The 18,830-nt window shown below is 44.7% G+C and overlaps 1 protein-coding gene across 7 annotated transcripts in view; it reads left to right on the top strand.

Moving 5' to 3' along the window:
* MTCL3 (MTCL family member 3) overlaps positions 1-18,830 on the top strand; it is a 58,460-nt gene that overhangs the window by 25,119 nt on the left and 14,511 nt on the right. For 4 of the 7 annotated variants that reach the window (XM_073337254.1, XM_073337253.1, XM_073337251.1 and 1 more), the window contains exons 4-6: positions 11,005-11,076; positions 11,810-12,985; positions 15,937-16,105. In XM_073337254.1, the coding sequence (XP_073193355.1) occupies positions 11,005-11,076; positions 11,810-12,985; positions 15,937-16,105 (1,417 nt within the window). Of the gene's footprint in view, positions 1-11,004; positions 11,077-11,809; positions 12,986-15,759; positions 16,106-18,830 lie in introns of those variants that run through there. The other 3 variants (XM_073337252.1, XM_073337256.1, XM_073337255.1) reach the window with 3 other exon arrangements.

Here is an 18,830-nt window from a genome sequence, read left to right as displayed (position 1 = left end):
ATGGAAAACATTCCTAGCTTATTTGCAAAGCTATTAGTTTTTCCAAATCAGTTCCCCGAAAAGCAAACAGGACAGCAGAGAAGACAGCAAGAAAAAGAAAAGGCCAGCCCCTCTTTAAGATCAGGCAACATGTGGGTGGTGATTGTTGTCAATTCAGGAGAGAGATGGCTCTTTCCACAGGCAAGCAGTGTCCCCTTGTGGCCCCTCTGTCGCAGTGCGGAAGGTTGAATCAAGAGGTGAGGCCCAATTCTTTCCAATTCCCACATGATAAGGAGTTCCTCTCTGTCCAGCTGTCAGGTCCAGCAGGGACAGGATCTGGTGAGCAGGCAAGGATTTATATCCAGGCCTATCTAGGAGGTGCTGTTAGGCCTAATAAGTACTGTGGCTTGAAATTCAACAGACTATGCCTTCATTAGACTCCCAACTTGGAACAGAAAATAAAGAGAAGCAAATAAAGGGAGCAAACAAAACTGATGAAAAGCCCCTCCTTCAAAGTCTCTCTCTATATTTCATATTTTTTCAGTTTGTGGAAAATTATCTAGATCCAATTGCCAGCATTGGAGGATTCAGCTCTACTGGCCTGCAGAGGTCTGCAGACAACCGGAAGATCTGTCTACAAATGTGCCTGATTTTCTATTGGTCTTGTACACGGTGGATCCCAGGCAGTTCCACCCGTGTGTGCTTGCTGTAGGAAGCCATGTAACACAGCTTCCCGGGGCTTCTTCTTTCCTATTATTAATTATTTATTAATGTACGTATAATTTTATTTATTATTTTATTATGTATGTATTTGCGTCATGGTAGTGGCCAAAGGCCCCAAGGTGAGCTGAGGCCTCTTAGTGCTGTACAAATATAGTGCAGATGGTTCTTTTTGAGTCGATGCAAGGTCGGTGGATCTATAACTACACAAATTCACCAACCAACCACCTTGTGTAGTTTTGACAAAGAAGCACTGTGCATCTCTGAGGCTGTATTCATCCCACACAGTGTGTTTGATAGGCAGTATACAAACACAGAACAAAAAGACTGTAAGACAGACAACAGGTAGATACAACAGACAGACTGGGGGAGCACAAGGACACAAGTTTACCATAGTCTCTGCTCTACCAAGTGCCCTGAGCCAGGCATTTCAGTTCAAAGGAATCACTGCACTCTGAGACTTGCCTGTGCACCCCAGGATTAAGGGGACTATGTCCGTGGTGACCTTCAACCTTAATCTGGTTCAGTGGGAGCACTAAATGGCTAGATGTAACTTTCTTTGAATTTAATCAATACCAGTTCAGAATTTGATCAGTATCAGTTGATCAGTTGAAAGGTTTGGTGGTCAGTTACAAGGGGTATATCCTCTGGAAGGAAAGAACACTTTGCTTTCACCACTGTGCTGAACTCTGCTTGATCAGAAAGTGCATGGTCACAAGCAACAGAAATCAGAATTGGGTCTGCTGCATGGCCAGCACGTGTACAGAGGTTGGTAAAGCTGACTTTCATGTCTCACTTCTGAAGTGGGATATTGGCTTCAGCTAGTTTAAATGACTACATTGAGCTATTTATCTCTTTCTGGTGAAGGCCACTTGCATTCCATATCCTTCTCCAGTAGTGACTGTAACATATGCCATTTTTAATATTAAGAGGACGCTGACAGGGCTGTTAGGGCTGTAACTAGATCTAGCAACTTTCTGTTCAGTTCATGGGTATGAATATTCACTTGTATTTCTTAATATCCCTCTGTGCTACCTCCCTGCTTCATTCTTGTGAGCAGGCAGGGTACTGAAATACACAGGATATTGCCCTTGGAGTAGGCTGGGCAGAACCCTGGATTGGTAGGATATGTATGCTTGTGCCCATCAGAGACAAAGCAAGTGCCCTGGGTGTGTTGCTGGCAGGTTGCCCAGCATGGTGATTGAAACAGTTTAATAGGAGTGTGGCCCTTGTCTTGGAAGGCTGATAAATTTTAGGAATGAAATGGACATTTTAAAACATATTATTTTGAGGGTAGAACGTATTTTCAGTCACCAGCCTGGAGAGGATCCATTCAGTTTCTAATACCTGTTCATTTGATTTTTTTAATAGGTGGTAGTAAAGTGATTATTTCAGTTCTCGTGTCTGTTCAGGGTCAGATCCTAGGGTCTGGCAAGAAGTGCTCAGAGCAAGTCAGGAGTTGGGGGAAGGGTGCAAAGGTGACTTTAAGCCAACTTTGCATTTCCCTGAACTTGGGGCAACTCTGTGCCAGGCTGGTCAGTAAGTGCAAGTTAGAGCAGCCTAGAGACCAGCATGGTAGACAGATGCACCAATATCGGGGAGTGCAAAGGTGGCTTAAAGCCAGCTCTAACTTCCAGTGGCTCCAAGAAGTTATTACAACAGCCAAGGATCACTTAGGTGTAAAAGAACTACATTCCGTTTTCTCTGGCCATGACACCTGTGCTGGCTGAAGATGGGGGCAGGGGTGAAGTGGGAGCTGTTATGGCAGCTCTGTGCCACCCACTGATCCCTGTATGTTATGGTGGTTTCTCATGTGGTTGGCTTCAGCTGCTCAGCCCTGGTAAAGTGGTGAAGTTTTACCTCCATGTCTTCAGACTTGCTCTGAGCAGGATTACTCAACAGGTTGTAGAAATGCTAACAGCCAGTTTAGTGCTCCCACTGTTGCTAATTCTGGTAGAGTTGCTAATTGCTAGTGGGAGAGTTCCCTAAAATCCTCTGTGTAGTCACCATTTGGTAGACCATATCTCAGTCTTTTCCACTTCGGATACATAATTTGTTTCATCAGGTATTCCGGAAATATTCTTAATCAATTTTCATTGTAAACCTGTCTGACAAACACATTTAAAAAAATCAAAGTATACTAAATTGATCTTCAAACTAAATCAATTATTTATGTAGTTTGTCATCTTTTTGATCATAATTGTTAAATACAATGGTAGATTTTTTTAAAATGATGTTAGTTTTGTGGAACAGTCCCTGCCTACATTTTGTCTAAAGTACATTTGAAAAATCTCGAGGGACATGTTAAAAAAAAGTTCAACCAGTTTAATATTTTCATTAACAATAAACATATAGTTAATTCCCTGTAAACAATAATATTTGTTTCGTTTTAGGGAAATATTTTGCTCTTGCTATCCGAATACACGAAAATATCGAACACAGTTTTCAAATTATTGAGGAAAAAATACTTCTGAGCACAAAAATTACATTTCCGACCAATAATGTGTGAAACCAGCTTTGAAATATTGGTGCTAGCTCTGTTGCTGCAGTTGAGAAGCAGTTGGGGGCGTTATTTGGATGCTGCCGCATTTCATTTTGTGGTGGTGTAATCCAGCCAAAGGAAAAGAATGGAGACAAGTAGAGAAATATATCCTAAAGGAATTCATGTACGTAACTATTGTAGACAAATAGATTTTGCACATGAAAATTCTGCACATGGAAGTGACAGAATCTATAATCTGTCTTGTCAGGTGTTAGTGCACCAAAAGTGCATACATAGGGTATATGCATAAAATCTTATATGTGCCAAATGGAAGTCATAGTCTGAAAATCAGGCTACAAGTGTCTCCATTTGCCTTGCTCTTAAATTTATTTTTCCTTTTTCTGTTTTGGCCTTCCGTATTCTCTCACTTCTTTCAATCCCAGCCCATATCCTCTTTTACCCAAAACACTCTCTTTTACCCAAAACGCTCAGGTCTCTGCTTCCTGATCCTAAATCACAACTCTTTGTCACCCTGACTTGCCTTCCCCAAGCTCTTTCTCTCCTTCCATTTGGGGCCCAAATAAAAATAACATGAGGAATCTGATTCCATTGAGAGGGAGGACATTTTTAGTTTGTCCAGCGTTTATTATTCAGTCCCTAATTATTTTATGTTCAGTTTCCATTAATTAAAATATCTGTTAGCAGCAGTAGATAATTTCACACATTGAAAATAGGATCAGTGTTTTTTAAAAGTATGAAATATGAAAATAAAATGATGGCAGGCACGTGTAGATGTTCTAAATGGCTATCTACCCCATTGAAAAATCCTGTTGAATTTATTATTCAGGATATAGTGTTTGATAGTCAGTAGATGACATTCTCTCTTCAGCGTCAGTATTGGATCAATGCTGTGACATGTTGTTAGGGCGCACTGTGTTTTTTTGGAGAGGTCATCTTTGGATCACTCGATGATTGCCCTGTTCTATTCATTCTCTCTGAAGCACCTGGCACTAGCCATTGTCGGAAGACAGGATACTGGGTGAGATGGACTATTGGTCTGACCCAGTATGGCCGTTCTTATGTTCGGAGGAGATATGGAAAACTGAGGTCTTGACCTCCTGTGGTCATTAAATTCCCATGGTACTTTTCACAGGAGAATGTGAATGTGTCCCCTGGTCCTCCCTCTCCCTCCCCAGCGTCCCACCCAAATTCTAATTGGGCACAATCTAACGACTCAAATCACTCCTTCAATTTTAATTGTATATGTGGTTTTCTTTGTTGCTTTCAGCTATAAATTATATAGTGTTGCTGTGTGCTGTTAAATAGCTGCTTCATTTCAGTAGAGGATGATATGAGCATTGGGTATCGTTAAAATTTGAGAAGAGCAGAATGAAAGGCAGTATATAAAGGCAAGTTGTTGTTGTTCAAATGTTAGTTTCCTTTCTACCAAAAATGACTGTAGTGTTTGTTAAAAATTTGAGGCAAGAGTAAACACGTTTCTAGCTCTTCTCAAACCTGGAAAAATTGGATGAGGTATTTTTTTTGGCCAGTTTTATTTGTTGTGAGAATATTTTCAGACAGTCCTTGTCTTTAATTAGGAGCTGGCGGGCCTAGGTGAGAAGTTGGAGCTCAGCATTTCATAACTTTTGTATTTCTGGAGAGGTGCTGAGCTCTGAGAGATGAAAAAGATGAGATTAGGTGATGAAGAAGAACTATATTTTTAGTACCCCTAATATTTCATCGGTGGGCAGCATTGGCAAGGATCTGTTGTGTCAAGGTTTGCAGTACTAATGCAATCTGTTTGCTTGTGGGGACTTTCCTTTAATAAAGCTTAATGTGAAGCCATAGGCGCCGACTCCGTGGGTGCTCTGGGGCTGGAGCATCCACGGGGAAAAATTAGCGGGTGCTCCACACCCACCGGCAGCCAAGCTCCCCACTCTTCGCCTCCTTTCCCCCCCCCACCCCGAGCACACAGTGTCCCCGCTCCTTCCTCTCGCTCCCAGCACTTCCTGGCCCCGTGCCACCTAACAGCTGTTTGGCAGCGCTTAGGACTTTCCGGGAGGGAGGAGGAGGAGTGGGGATGCAGCGCACTCAGGGAAGGAGGCGGAGAAGAGGCAGGGCAGGGGCGGGGACTTGGGGGAAGGGGGTGAAATGGGGACGGGAAGGGGGAAGGGATGGGATGGGGACTGTGGGGAAGGAGTGGAATGGGGGTGGGGCGAGGGTGGTGCAGGGCCGGGGCGGGGAGGGGGGAAGTGTCGAGCACCCACTGGGCAGAGGGGAAGTCGGCTCCTATGTGTGAAGCTGAAACTCTCAAGTTCCATCTCTTTATGCATCCTTGAGTCCACTGATTTGAACATCTGCCTTAGTTTTTTTGCAAGAGATGGTTCCAAAGTGTAATGCCAGGTCTTAGCCTGCCCACTCTCCACTCTGAATTTTGACCATATATACTCATCTGGACATCATGAATCACGCCTGATTCTGTAATGGGCTCAAACTGGATCCCTGAATCTGAGCACCCTTGGGCTTGTCTGTAGTTGCTGCTGGCATTTACATGTTGTTTTCTTTAGTTTTGCTACACTGCACTTTGTGGATCTTGTTTGTTATGGGACTGCTGTGGTGGTGGTGAATGAATGGGACCTGTAGGTAGAGTCATGCACAGGGTTGTGTGTACAACATACTGATCCATTGTTTCCTGATCCATTATGTGGTATGGACTTCAAACTGAACAAAGCTAGCTTTGATTTTAGGTAGTGTCTGGATTCTTGACCCAGTGGTGTAGAGAAGTGCACATTTCTTCTCTCTCTGCCACTGAGGCCCTTTGTGCCAGAGAGGGGAATGTCCTCAGAGGGAAGGCTAGTACTATGTTAGTACTACTGCCCTGCCTTAGGGAGTATGCCAGGGTGGGATAGATTTAAGTACTACCTGGGGTTGCATAGGGGGCTCAGGGCAGGGGGTTGGAGTGTGGGAGGGGGCTCAGGGCAGGGGGGTTGGGGTATAGGAGGGGTGTGGGGTGCAGCAGAGGGTTGGGGTGCAGGAGGGGGTGCATAGTGTAGGAGGGGACTCAGCACAGGTTGTAGGGGTGTGGCAGGGGGCTCAGAGTAGGGGCTTGGGATGCAGGAAGGATTCGGGGTGTGGGCCACTTATCTCGAGCGGCTCTGGGGTGGCAGCGGTGCACAGTGGGGCTAAGGCAGGTGCCCTGGCCCTGTGCCTCTCCTGGAAGTGGTCAGTATGTCTGGCAGTAACTAATGGGGTGGGGTTCCCCATTCCCAGCCAATGGGAGCTGTGAGGGGCGGTGCTTGTAGGAGAGGGCAGCACACAGAGCCCTCTGCCCCCACCTCCCCCAGGGGCCGCAGGAGCATGGTGCCAGCCGCTTCTGGGAGCAGCACAGGGCCAGGGCAGGCAGGGAACCTGCCTTAGCCCTGCTGTGCCATTGGGCTGGCAATCCCGCAGGCCAGATTGAGAGCCCAGACAGGCCGGATCCAGCCTGCGGGCCTCCCTTGACTTAGAGGAAAATAAGGAAAATCAACATGGATTTGTCAAGACAAAATCATGTCAAACCAACCTAATATCCTTCTTTGACATGGTAACAAGCCTTGTGGATGGGGGGAAGCAGTAGATGCGATATATCTCGACTTTAGTAAGGCTTTTGGTACTGTCTCACATAACCTTCTCATGAACAAACTAGAGAAATATAGCCTTGATGAACCTACTGTAAGGTGGTGCACAACTGGTTGAAAAAGCATAGTCAGAGAGTAGTTCTGGGCACCATACTTCACTAAAGATGTGGACAAATTGGTGCAAGTCCAGATCAGAGCAACAAAAATGATTAAAGGTCTAGAAAATACGACTTACGAGGAAAGATTGAAAAAATTGGATTTATTTAGTCTGGAGAAGAGAAGACGAGAGGGGACATGATAATGGTCTTCAAGCATGTGAAAGGTTGATTTAAAGATGAATGTGATAAATTGTGCTCCTTAACTACTGAGGACAGGACAAAATGTAATGGCCGTAAATTGAAGCAAGGGAGATGTAGGTTAGACATTAGCAAAAACTTCCTAACTGTAAAAGTAATTAAGCACTAGAACAAATTACCTAGTGAGATTGTGGAATCTCCGTCATTGGAGGTTTTTCAGAACAGATTAGACGAATACCTGTCGGTATGGTCTACATCCGTGGTTCTCAACCAAGGGTCTGGGGGCAGATTTCAGGGGGTCCGCCAAACAGGGCCAGAATTAGACTTGCTGGGGCCCAGGGCAGAAAGCCAAAGCCCTGCTGCATGGGGCTGAAGTCCAGGCCCTGAGCCCTGCCACTCAGGTCTGAAGCTGAAGCCTGAGCAATGTAGCTTTGTGGGGGCCCCTGTGGCATGGCAACTGCCCAGGCAACTGCCCTGCTTGCTACCTATTAACGCTGGCCCTAGCTTTTATATGCAGAAAAGCAGTTGTGGCACAGGTGGACCATGGAGTTTTTATTGCATGTTGGTGGGGCGGGCTCACAAAGAAAAAGATTGAGAACCCCTGGTCTAGATAATACTTAGGCTATGTCTGCACTTCAAAATTAAGTTGACTTAACTTACATTGGCATACAGCTGCTGCAGTAATTACAGTAACTCCTCACTTAACATTATAGTTATGTTCCTGAAAAATGCGACTTTAAGTGAAACGATGTTAAGCAAATCCAATTTCCCCATAAGAATTAATGTAAATAGCGGGGGGGTTAGGTTCCAGGGAAATATTTTTTTGCCAGACAAAAGGCATTATGTATTGGAGGGGTAGCCGTGTTAGTCTGGATCTGTAAAAGTGGCAAAGAGTCCTGTGGCACCTTATAGACTAACAGACGTATTGGAGCATAAGCTTTCGTGGGTGAACACCCACTTCGTCAGATGCATGTAGTGGAAATTTCCAGGGGCAGGTATACATATGCAAGCAAGAATCAGGCTAGGGATAACGAGGTTAGTTCATTCAGGGAGGATGAGGCCCTCTTCTAGCAGTTGAGGTGTGAACACCAAGGGAGGAGAAACACCAGCAGGAGAGTGAATTTGTGTGGGGGGGTGGAGGGTGAGAAAACCTGGATTTGTGCTGGAAATGGCCCACCTGATGATCACTTTAGATAAGCTATTACCAGCAGGACAGTGGGGTGGGAGGAGGTATTGTTTCATATTCTCTGTGTATATATAAAGTCTGCTGCAGTTTCCACGATATGCATCTGATGAAGTGAGCTGTAGCTCACGAAAGCTTATGCTCTAATAAATTGGTTAGTCTCTAAGGTGCCACAAGTACTCCTTTTCTTTTTGCTTTTGTAGTTGGCTAGTCATTCACAGTCTTTGTTTAATCCTGAGCTGATGGTGTCAAATTTGCAAATGAACTGAAGCTCAGCAGTTTCTCTTTGAAGTCTGGTCCTGAAGTTTTTTTGCTGCAGGTTGGCTACCTTTAAATCTGCTATTGTGTGTCCAGGGAGATTGAAGTGTTCTCCTACAGGTTTTGTATATTGCCATTCCTAATATCTGATTTGTGTCCATTTATCCTTTTACATAGGGACTGTCCAGTTTGGCCCATGTACATAGCAGAGGGGCATTGCTGGCACATGATGGCGTATATTACATTGGTGGACGTGCAGGTGAATGAACCAGTGATGGTGTGGCTGATCTGGTTAGGTCCTGTGATGGCGTCGCTGGTGTAGATATGTGGGCAGAGTTGGCATTGAGGTTTGTTGCATGGATTGGTTCCTGAGTTTGAGTTACTATGGTGCGGTGTTTAGTTGCTGGTGAGAATATGCTTCAGGTTGGCGGGTTGTCTGTCGACGAGGGCTGGCCTGCCTCCCAAGGCCTGTGAAAGTGGGGGATCGTTGTCCAGGATGGGTTGTAGATCACCTATGATATGTTGGAGAGGTTTTAGCTGAGGACTGTATGTGATGGCCAGTGGTGTTCTGTTGGTTTCTTTCTTGGGCTTGTCTTGCAGCAGGAGGCTTCTGGGTACACGTCTGGCTCTGCTGATCTGTTTCCTTATTTCCTCGTGCGGGTATCGTAGTTTTGAGAATGCGGGCAGGAGGCAGGGGAGGGAGGGGGGAGGCGCGCTGAGTCCTTGCTCCTCCCCCCTCCCTCCTGCTCAAGGCAATCAGCTGGCTTGCTGCATTTAGGAGGCAGGAGGGAGGGGGGAGTAGCGAGGACTTGGCATGCAGGCTCCCCCTCCTTCCCCCTCCTGCCCGGGTCAATCAGCTGGTTTGCGGTGTTCAGGAAGGAGGGGGAACCTGCGTGCTGAGTCCTCGCTCCTCCCCCTTCCCTCCTGCCTCCTAAACGCTGCAAGCCAGCTGATTGCCGTGGGCAGGAGGTGGAGAGGGAGGGGGGGGGAAGGTGTTGATCCACGGGGTCTGCTGGCAGGCGGAGGCGGTGGGAGGGAGTGTGGGGTGTAGGGAGGCTGCCAGCTGTGGAGAAAGCAGGCAGCCAAACAACGTAATAGTGGAGCATTGCACAACTTTAAATGAGCATGTTCCCTAATTGATCAGCAACGTAACAAGGAAACAACGTTAACCAGGACGACTTTAAGTGAGGATGGCAAAGAGTCCTTTGGCACCTTATAGACTAACAGATGTATTGGAGCATAAGCTTTCGTGAGTGCATGAGTGAGGAGTTATTCACTCATGAGGAGTTACTGTACATTGCTTGTGCATGTCTACTTTGTTCCTTGTGTCAGTGGTGTGTGTCCTCACCAGGAGTGCTTGTATGGATTGTACTGTCAGTTTTGGGCATTGTGGGATGGTTCCTGAAAGCCAGTAACTGTCCACATAAGCAGTGCAGTACTACGCTGATACTGCATCAACCTAACTACATCAGCCTTGACTTTGTGCCGCTCATGGAGGTGGAGTTATTAAGTCCGTGTAGCGGGGCAGTTACATTGGTGGGAGCAAAATTTAAGTGTAGACACTTCCATAGTTAGGTTAACATAAGCTGCCTTGCATCGACCTAACTCTGTAGTGTAGACCATACCTTAGTTCTGCCTCAGTACAGGGGACTGGACTAGATGACCTATTGAGGTCCCTTCCAGGCCTACATGTCTATAATTCCCATATTTAAAAGCTTCCAGTTATCTAATCAGCCAGAAGAACAATGTCATGTGACTTTGGTGACCCATCCTACTCTGTGAATAGTGAACCATTTGCAAATGCTCTACTACTTGAAAACTGGCCAGCAAGACAATTTGGTTAATACCTGTGACTAATTAATACTTTCACATACATCAGGATTCGTTTGCAAATAAACAGTGAACAGAAAAGAGGACTAAGCCCATCAGATAATTGATTCATAACAAATTAATTCACCAGCTCTAGTGTTAAAATTTATTTTTTTAAATATTTTTAAATGAAAGCAGGGAGGCCTAATTTCCTGATCTCTGGGAACTGCCTGTTTCTGATTCCTTCTTTGGCCTTGGGCAGAAGTCACTTAAGCTCCCTGGGTGAAATCCTGGCCCCATCGACATTAATGGCAGAACTTCATTGACTTCAATGAAGCCAGGATTTCTTGCCTCAGTTTACCCATCTGTACAATATGAATTATAATAAGTTTGTTACCTGCCTCATGGGGATGTTGTAAGGATTTATTATTTGATGCTTGAATATTGAAAATGCAACCAAGAGTGGTTACTATTTTACTATGTCTTGTACAGCATTTCTATTGTGTTATTTTAAGGTAGAATTATCTCCCTTGTTTGTGATATTACAGGAATTAGAAGAAGCAGTCCAAATAATTGTCTGTGATTTGGTATGTTTTAGAAAAGGGGACTGAATTAGATACATGGTTGGTGACAAGTTCAATGTCTCTCACTTTTTTGTAGCTGTCATTGAAAAGAAGAGGGAGCAAAGACTTGCAAAAATCAGAAAAAAAGTCACAGCAGACACCCACTGAGGTATGTTGAAGTAATAACAGCCCAGATCCTCAGCTTGAGGCTTCTGTGGAGCTACCCCAGTCTACATGAACGGAGGATCTGGCCCTTTGTTTTTGTTGTTAGTTTTGACGTTTAGTATTATATCATACTGCTGTTTGGGAAATGGGGATCTTGGGCCCAAATCTGCAGTCTTGACAACTGACCCAATCCTGCATTGACAACAGTACAAGTGGACCTGTGCATTGACTGCAGTAGGGCTCCGCATGGGCTCAGAAGTCCAATTTGTAGTATCCGGGTGAAAAGCAAAACTCCCACTGATGTCAACAAGAGTTTCATCTGAATCGGGACTCCAGGACTTGGCCCTTTGGGTGCTGACTTTGAGATGCTTTTATGGGTCTGTTGCCTTATTTAACTGACTTTCAATTTTGGTTTTTCAGCCTGTTGGGTACGAAGATTAGAAAGTATCCTTTCACTCTCTTTTCACTTTCCACCCATCATGAGCCAATAAAATCTTAGTCTTTCATGAAAGGCTGCTGAAAACGTATGTTTTCTGGGAACAGAGCAGGCTTTCATAGCAAAGAAAGAAGGCTTTTTTGTCTTAATCTCATCTTCAGATGTAGAAAAATAATTGTTATAATCATATTTTAACTTCTAAAGTTATATTGCTTTTATTGTTAACCTTTTAATTTGAAGTTGTTTGATTTCAAGTGATGCTCTCTTTATTGACATAAAATTATTTTCATTTTTTTTTAAGGAGGACAATGAAGATCTGAAATGCCAGTTGCAGTTTGTTAAAGAAGAAGCTGCCCTTATGAGGAAAAAAATGGCTAAAATTGATAAGGAGAAAGACAGATTTGAACATGAGCTTCAAAAATATAGATCATTTTATGGGGATCTAGACAGTCCCTTACCGAAAGGTGAAGCTGGAGGACCGCCTACCACAAGAGAAGCAGAACTCAAACTTAGATTGAGATTAGTAGAGGAAGAAGCCAACATCCTTGGAAGGAAAATAGTAGAACTGGAAGTAGAAAACAGAGGACTGAAAGCAGAGCTTGATGATTTAAGAGGAGATGATTTCTCAGGAACAGCAAATCCCCTCATGGGGGAACAGAGCGAATCTCTCTCAGAGTTACGGCAGCATTTGCAGCTAGTTGAAGATGAGACAGAATTGCTGAGGAGAAACTTGGCTGACCTGGAGGAACAAAACAAGCGCATCACAACTGAGCTAAATAAATACAAGTACAAGTCTGGCACCCATGAGAGCTCGAGGCACCATGATAATGCCAAGACGGAAGCACTGCAAGAAGAGCTAAAAGCTGCCCGAATGCAAATCAATGAGCTCAGTGGCAAAGTCATGCAACTTCAGTATGAAAACAGAGTGTTAATGTCCAACATGCAGCGCTATGATTTGGCCTCTCACCTCGGGATCCGGGGCAGCCCCAGAGACAGTGATGCTGAAAGTGATGCAGGGAAAAAAGAAAGTGATGATGATTCCCGCCCTCCCCACCGCAAAAGGGAAGGTCCCATTGGAGGGGAAAGCGACTCTGAGGAGGTACGCAATATCCGGTGCCTGACTCCCACTAGGTCTTTTTATCCTACGCCAACTGGGTGGCAGAAGAGCTTCACAGATCGGCAGCAGATGAAGGACATCCGCTCTGAAGCCGAGCGACTGGGCAAGACGATAGATCGTCTGATTTCTGACACGAGTACCATCATAACTGAGGCAAGAATTTATGTGGCCAATGGGGATCTATTCGGACTCATGGATGAAGAAGATGATGGCAGTAGGATTCGGGAGCATGAGCTTCTTTATCGAATCAATGCACAGATGAAGGCATTTAGGAAAGAACTCCAGACTTTCATCGACAGACTAGAAGTTCCAAAGTCATCAGATGACCGAAGTGCAGATGAACCTTTGTCAGTGAGTCAGGTAGTTTTTTACTTATTACAGCCTAGAGGTAAAAAGATACTGCCAAATAGTTTAAGCCTTTAATTTGCTCTATAATGCATTTCTAAATATCTATGATTTAATTTTAAATCCCCCAGTCCGTCACATGGGATTTGATCCTCCTAATGGAGTCAATGGGGCTACTCATGTGAGTAATGACTATTCATGTAAGGAAGGGTTTGTAGAACAGGCTCCTCAACATTAAAAAAATAAATAAACAAAATACTGTAGATACTATTATTGTGGGAGACAGAACATTCTGGCTTTGCGGCAGTGTTTGCCAGAGTTGTTCTGACATCACCAATAATGTCAGTGCACAAATGTTCTTTGGCCTGAGGGAGTGAAATGGAAGCGTAATCTAGGTGATGACCAAAAACAAACTGTAGAATAGAATATAGCAAGTGCTTTAACAGATCAGATGGTTAATGAAGTATGGTGTACTGCATCTAGAGCAGGGGTCTCAAACTCAAATGACCACGAGGGCCACATGAGGACTAGTACATTGGCATGAGGGCCGCATCACTGACCGCCCCCTCCCCCCGCTGCCCCTGCCCCACCCTCACTCCACACCTTCCATGAGGCCCCGCTCCTGCCCCACCTCTTTCCACCCCTTCCCTGCCCCCATTCCAACCCCTTCCCTGAAATCCCCACCCCAGCTCCACACCCTCCCTGCCCCCAGGGGGTGCAGCAGGGGGTTCAAGGCAGGGGATCGGGGTGCTAGAGGGGTGCGGGGTGCGGCAGGGGGCTCAGGGCAGGGGGTCCAGGTGCAGGAGGGGTGTGGGGTGCGGCTGAGAGCTCAGGGCATGGGGTCCGGAGAGGTGCAGGGTGCAGCAGGGGGCTCAGGGCAGGGGGTTGGGGTGCAGGATGGGTGTGGGGTACGCAGGGGGTTCAGCTGCAGCAGAGGTTCGGGGGGTGGGCTCTTGCCCAGCACGCACCAGGGGCAGGGCAGGCTCCCCATCTGCCTGTTCTGTCGCCGCACTGCTCCGGGAAGCGGCCGGAACCTGGGGGGGTGGGGAGCACAGGGGTCTGTGTGTTGCCCTGGCCGAACCTCCAGGCACCGCCCCCCGCAGCTCCCATTGGCTGGGAATGGGGAACCGTGTCCAATGGGAGCTTCGGGGGAGGTACCTGGAGGAGTGGCCAGGGCCAGACCCCTGTGCTCCCCGCCCCCCCAGGTTCTGGCCGCTTCCCGGAGCAGCGCGGGGACAGGACAGGCAGGCAGGGAGCCTGCCCTGCCCCAGGTGTCCACCGGGCCGGGCTGGAGCTGCTCTAGGTAAACGCTGAGGGGGCGGGAGGGCTGCGGGGAACTGGCAGGCCGCAGAAACTAACTTCACGGGCCGCGTGTTTGAGACCCCTGATCTAGAGTGAGTCAAGCCTATGCTGCAGCGCAAGGAAAAGAAACAAAAAACAACAGAACTCCTCCATACTACATGCGGTGTTATGCCATGCTGAATTCAAGGAGATAATTCCTTCCTGACCCCTGTGACTATCATCTTATGCCCTTAAGAATAAGATTTAACTACCGTAATCTTAACATGAGTAACTTCAAATGTTGCTATTGGTCTTTCCTAGAAAGTCTCATATTAGGTTATATTAACTTTGTACAGTACTTCTAGCCCTACAGTCAGAATTGTTGCCATGTGAAGCTGAAAGCTATTTCTTATTCATATGTTGACTAATTTAATTATTTGTTTCCTTGTATCAGAAAGTCACAGACAGAGTCAATTACTGTCAGTGCACTGCATAAAATCAAAGTGAGACCGGATGCATTGCATCTTTTAACAAAAGGAAAAGACATTATACCATATTCTCATCCAGATTATGGACCCGATCTGGCATTTATAATCAAAGAATCATAAAAGGCTGGAAGGGACTTCAAAGAGTTAGGTCCAACCCCCTGTGCTAAGGCAGGACCAAGTAAACCTAGACCATTGCTGACAGGTGTTTGTCTAACCTATTCTTAAAAAATCCAGTGATGGGGATTCCACAACCTCCCTTGGATGCCTATTCCAGAGTTTAACTACCCTTATAGTTAGAAATAGTTAGAAATTTTTTCCGGATATCTAACCTAAATCTCCCTTGCTGCAGATTAAGCTTATTACTTCTCATCCTACCATCAATGGACAGGGAGAATAATTGATCACGGTCCCCTTTATAACAGCCCTTAACATATTTCAAGTATGTTATCAGGTGCCCCCTCCCCCAGTCTTCTTTTCTCAAGACTAAACATGCCCAGTTTTTTAATCCTTTCCTCATAGGTCAGTTTCTAAATCTTTTCTTGTTTATGTTGCTCTCCTCCGGACACTCTCCAGTTTGTCCACATCTTTCTAAAAGTGTGGCACCAAGAACTGGTCACAGTACTCCAGCTGAAGCCTCACCAGTGCTGAGTAGAGTGAGACAAGTACTTCCCATGATTTATATCCAACACTCCTGTTAATACACCCAAGAATGTTGTTAGCGTTATTCACAGCTGCATCACACTGTTGACTCACTATAAACCCCAGATCCTTTTCAACAGTTCTGTCACCTAGCCAATTGCTCTGCACATGTAGAGCCCCTATTAATTTAAAAGGAGACCTGTGCATGGAGCATTTGAAGGAGGGGCTCACACTATGTAAGTAAAATTGATAACTTAGTGTTTTCTAAACGAACAAACAAATATGGTATTAGATCCTGCTTCACTGCTTAGTCTGTTGAAATGTTGAGGTTTCCTTTTTATTAATTAACCGTTCTCTGTGTCTTTGTATTTACTTTCCCAGATGTTCCAGCCTATCATTTTACTTATTCTCATCCTTGTGTTGTTTTCATCCCTTTCTTACACAACAATATTTAAACTTGTCTTCCTTTTTACACTATTTTTTGTACTGTAAACCTTTAATCATTTACTGTTCATTGTAGTATTATTTTCAGTTTGTTCATTTTGTCCACCCTCCAAGATAAGAAGTACAAGAGATATAGTTTCTGTAGTAGCCACTGCTGTAAAAACACTGAAGACTACTTGTTTGCAAAAAAGAACAAAACAAAGTGAAACAAAAACAAAAAGCAAAACCAAATCTAAAAAAGCCACCCAGTTGAATAAGAATTCTGCTCACCAAGGTATTCCAGGTAAGCTGACGGAAAATATAAAATATAAACTTTTTAAATTTTGTCTTAAGAAAATTGTTTTATACTTTTATAATAAAAATGTTCTTGAGAAAATTGAGCCAATTTAGCTAGTATTCATTCATTTTTACTTACTAGAATTGATTGGGTCATTTTGTTTTCTTTATTTCAAAATATTTGTATTGCAATCCCAAGTGAACAGTAAAATCACCTCCAGTGTGTATGTTACAATTGTTTTTCACTGCTTTTGTACATTTTGTGTGATGGTGGGCCCATTTGATACTGATGTTTTTCACCACTGTGTGGTGTGGATTTGACGCTCAAATCCAAATGATAAAAACAGGAACTTTGCATTTAGTCTTCCTCACATACGTGACCTGCTCCCTGGCAGGGAGGGACATCCACAGCTTCTGTTGACATTGCTGAGAGTTGTGGATGCTCAGCACCGTTGAGGATCAGGCCTATAGAGTGGACTTTATATCCTATCCTGTTTGAGGTCCTTATCACTTCAGTGGTGAATGGTAGGGAGGAGGTGTCAAAATTAGAATGATGTGTAATAAGACAGTTTTGTGTGAAAACATAGGTTGAGAGGTGGCATAGGGATAGGAAAAACTGCAGTGTTCGCCTGGTCTATCCCTCTGACCCCATATTGATCAGCTCACCAGCCTTATCATGTCAGTCCATCTCTCTTGGCCACTAACCCTAATTTGCCTCCCTACCTTACTGTAAGATCTGCTGGCTCACTCCACCCTGGCCTGACTTTTCACCTCCCCAGATCTGGTTCCTGGCTCAAGGAGGAAGTCAGGAACTGGCAGCCACTGGAATTGAGTCAGATATGGAGAGCGAGCACATCTGGCAGAGGTAGAGCCCTCACTTGAAGAGTCCTATAAAGCTCAATCCTCTCCCCTGTATTATTCAACATGGGACACTGGGACAGCTGGTGGGGACAATATGGTCTGAAGTGACACCAGTACTCAGATGACACCCATCTCTACATCTCCTTTATGTCAGATCTAAACAACACCATCTTCCAGCTTTCTCTTTGCTTAGCTGAAATCAGCCCTTACATAAACAACAACTGACTAAAACTGAGCTCTGGTAAGATGGAGGTGATACTACTGGGAAGAGGGAAATGCCTCAAAGAATAGGCCTTCTCTGTAATGGGCTCCCCACTAAGGCATCTGCCCTCAGGTTGTTAAATCAGTCTTCAACCCTGGAGTCTTTTGGACTGCTCACAGTGGCAAAAAGGCCACTTCTATCTGTGACCCATCTAAAGGTTGCAGCCCACCCTTTTGGCCATAGTGGTCCGTGCATTTCTGATTTTTAAGAGTGAGCATAGCAACTAAGTATTATCTAGGAATGAAGCCACACATCCTGAAAAAGCGTCAACTAGTATAAAATGCAGCAGCCTTTCTGCTTAGCAACATAGGTTGCCATGGACCTATCACAGCAGTGCTCTGTTATCTGCACTTGCTCCCAAATAAATAAAGTTCAGGTCAGTGTCTCTGTCCTAGTATTCAGAACCCTCCTGGGGATCAGCTAATTGAAGGAATGCCTTTTAGTGCTAGAGACTTAACTTTCAGAGGAGCTTGGACCTAACTTGTGGAATTCATTCCACAGGAGCTAAGAAAGTAGTAACTTCACAGAATTAAATGCAAACCTCATTTCTTTGATTGAGCTTTCTCTCAAAAAGCTCTTCTCCCATAACAACAAAAATAAAACAAAACAAACAATCAAAACCCCCTAACTATAATTTAATCAAGAAATTTACTTCTATCTTTTGTGAAGAAAGCAAAGGAAACTGTCTTTGTTATTTCTTTATAAATTATTGAGAGGTGTGCAGATGCGATGGTAATGAGCACCACATAACGAGTAAGCCCAGGTTCTCAGGTCTTGGAGGACCTGCCAGGGTGTTGCTAGAAAAAGTGGCCTTAAACCATCTTCATATTTCTCAGATTCTGGGGAAGGATAGGACCTGGTCTGGTTCCTGGAGTAAGTCAGAGGACCCTGAAGGCTTCTCTAATTCATGCCCAGTTGCCCAAGGGACCATTCCATCCATCAGAGATTAGTGGGGCTAGGGATGCTATGGCTAGATCATCTTTTCCCAAGGAACACTCATAATCTCCAAAGGGACATTCACTTATTGCTTTGTGACTTTCCTTATCCACTGAAAGGTCACTGAAGAAGAAAGCCCTCGCTTTTGCTCTCCTTCCCCACCCCCAATCAGGATTTCTCAGCACTTCCTGAGAAACTCCTATTTCCAGAGAGTTGCAATGCTGCAATTAAAAAAATATTTCTCCAAGCTAAAGCTTGTCATATAAAAAATTTAGCACAAAGGGATTTTTGTTTGTTTGTTTTTAAATCTCCTTTGAGGGAAAGATCAGTTTGGCATTTTTAAATGTTACCAACTCAATCAATAAAAAAGGAACATTCAGATCTGAGCCTCGAATGCTGGGCATGGATTTTAACTCATACCTTTCTGCATCGTTTATTTAATAAAAGTGCCTGATAAGGGCCTGATTCTAAATTCCCTCACCCAAGTTTAAATCCAGAATGAGTCCCTTGAAGTCAGTGGAGTCACTCGGCTTGCAATGGTGTGAGATCAGAATCTGGGTTAACCCTCAATTATCTTGATGTGTGTGTATCAATGTTCCTGTAAAGTTATACCCTGGTGCAATATGTTTATTAATTTATAATGGTCCAGAATTCTTTCTGTAAACAGTATGAC

Source organism: Lepidochelys kempii, chromosome 3 (genome assembly GCF_965140265.1).
Source record: "Lepidochelys kempii isolate rLepKem1 chromosome 3, rLepKem1.hap2, whole genome shotgun sequence".
In the NCBI taxonomy this organism is placed as follows: Eukaryota; Metazoa; Chordata; order Testudines; family Cheloniidae; genus Lepidochelys; species Lepidochelys kempii.
This window is presented reverse-complemented; position numbering and strand designations above follow the sequence as displayed.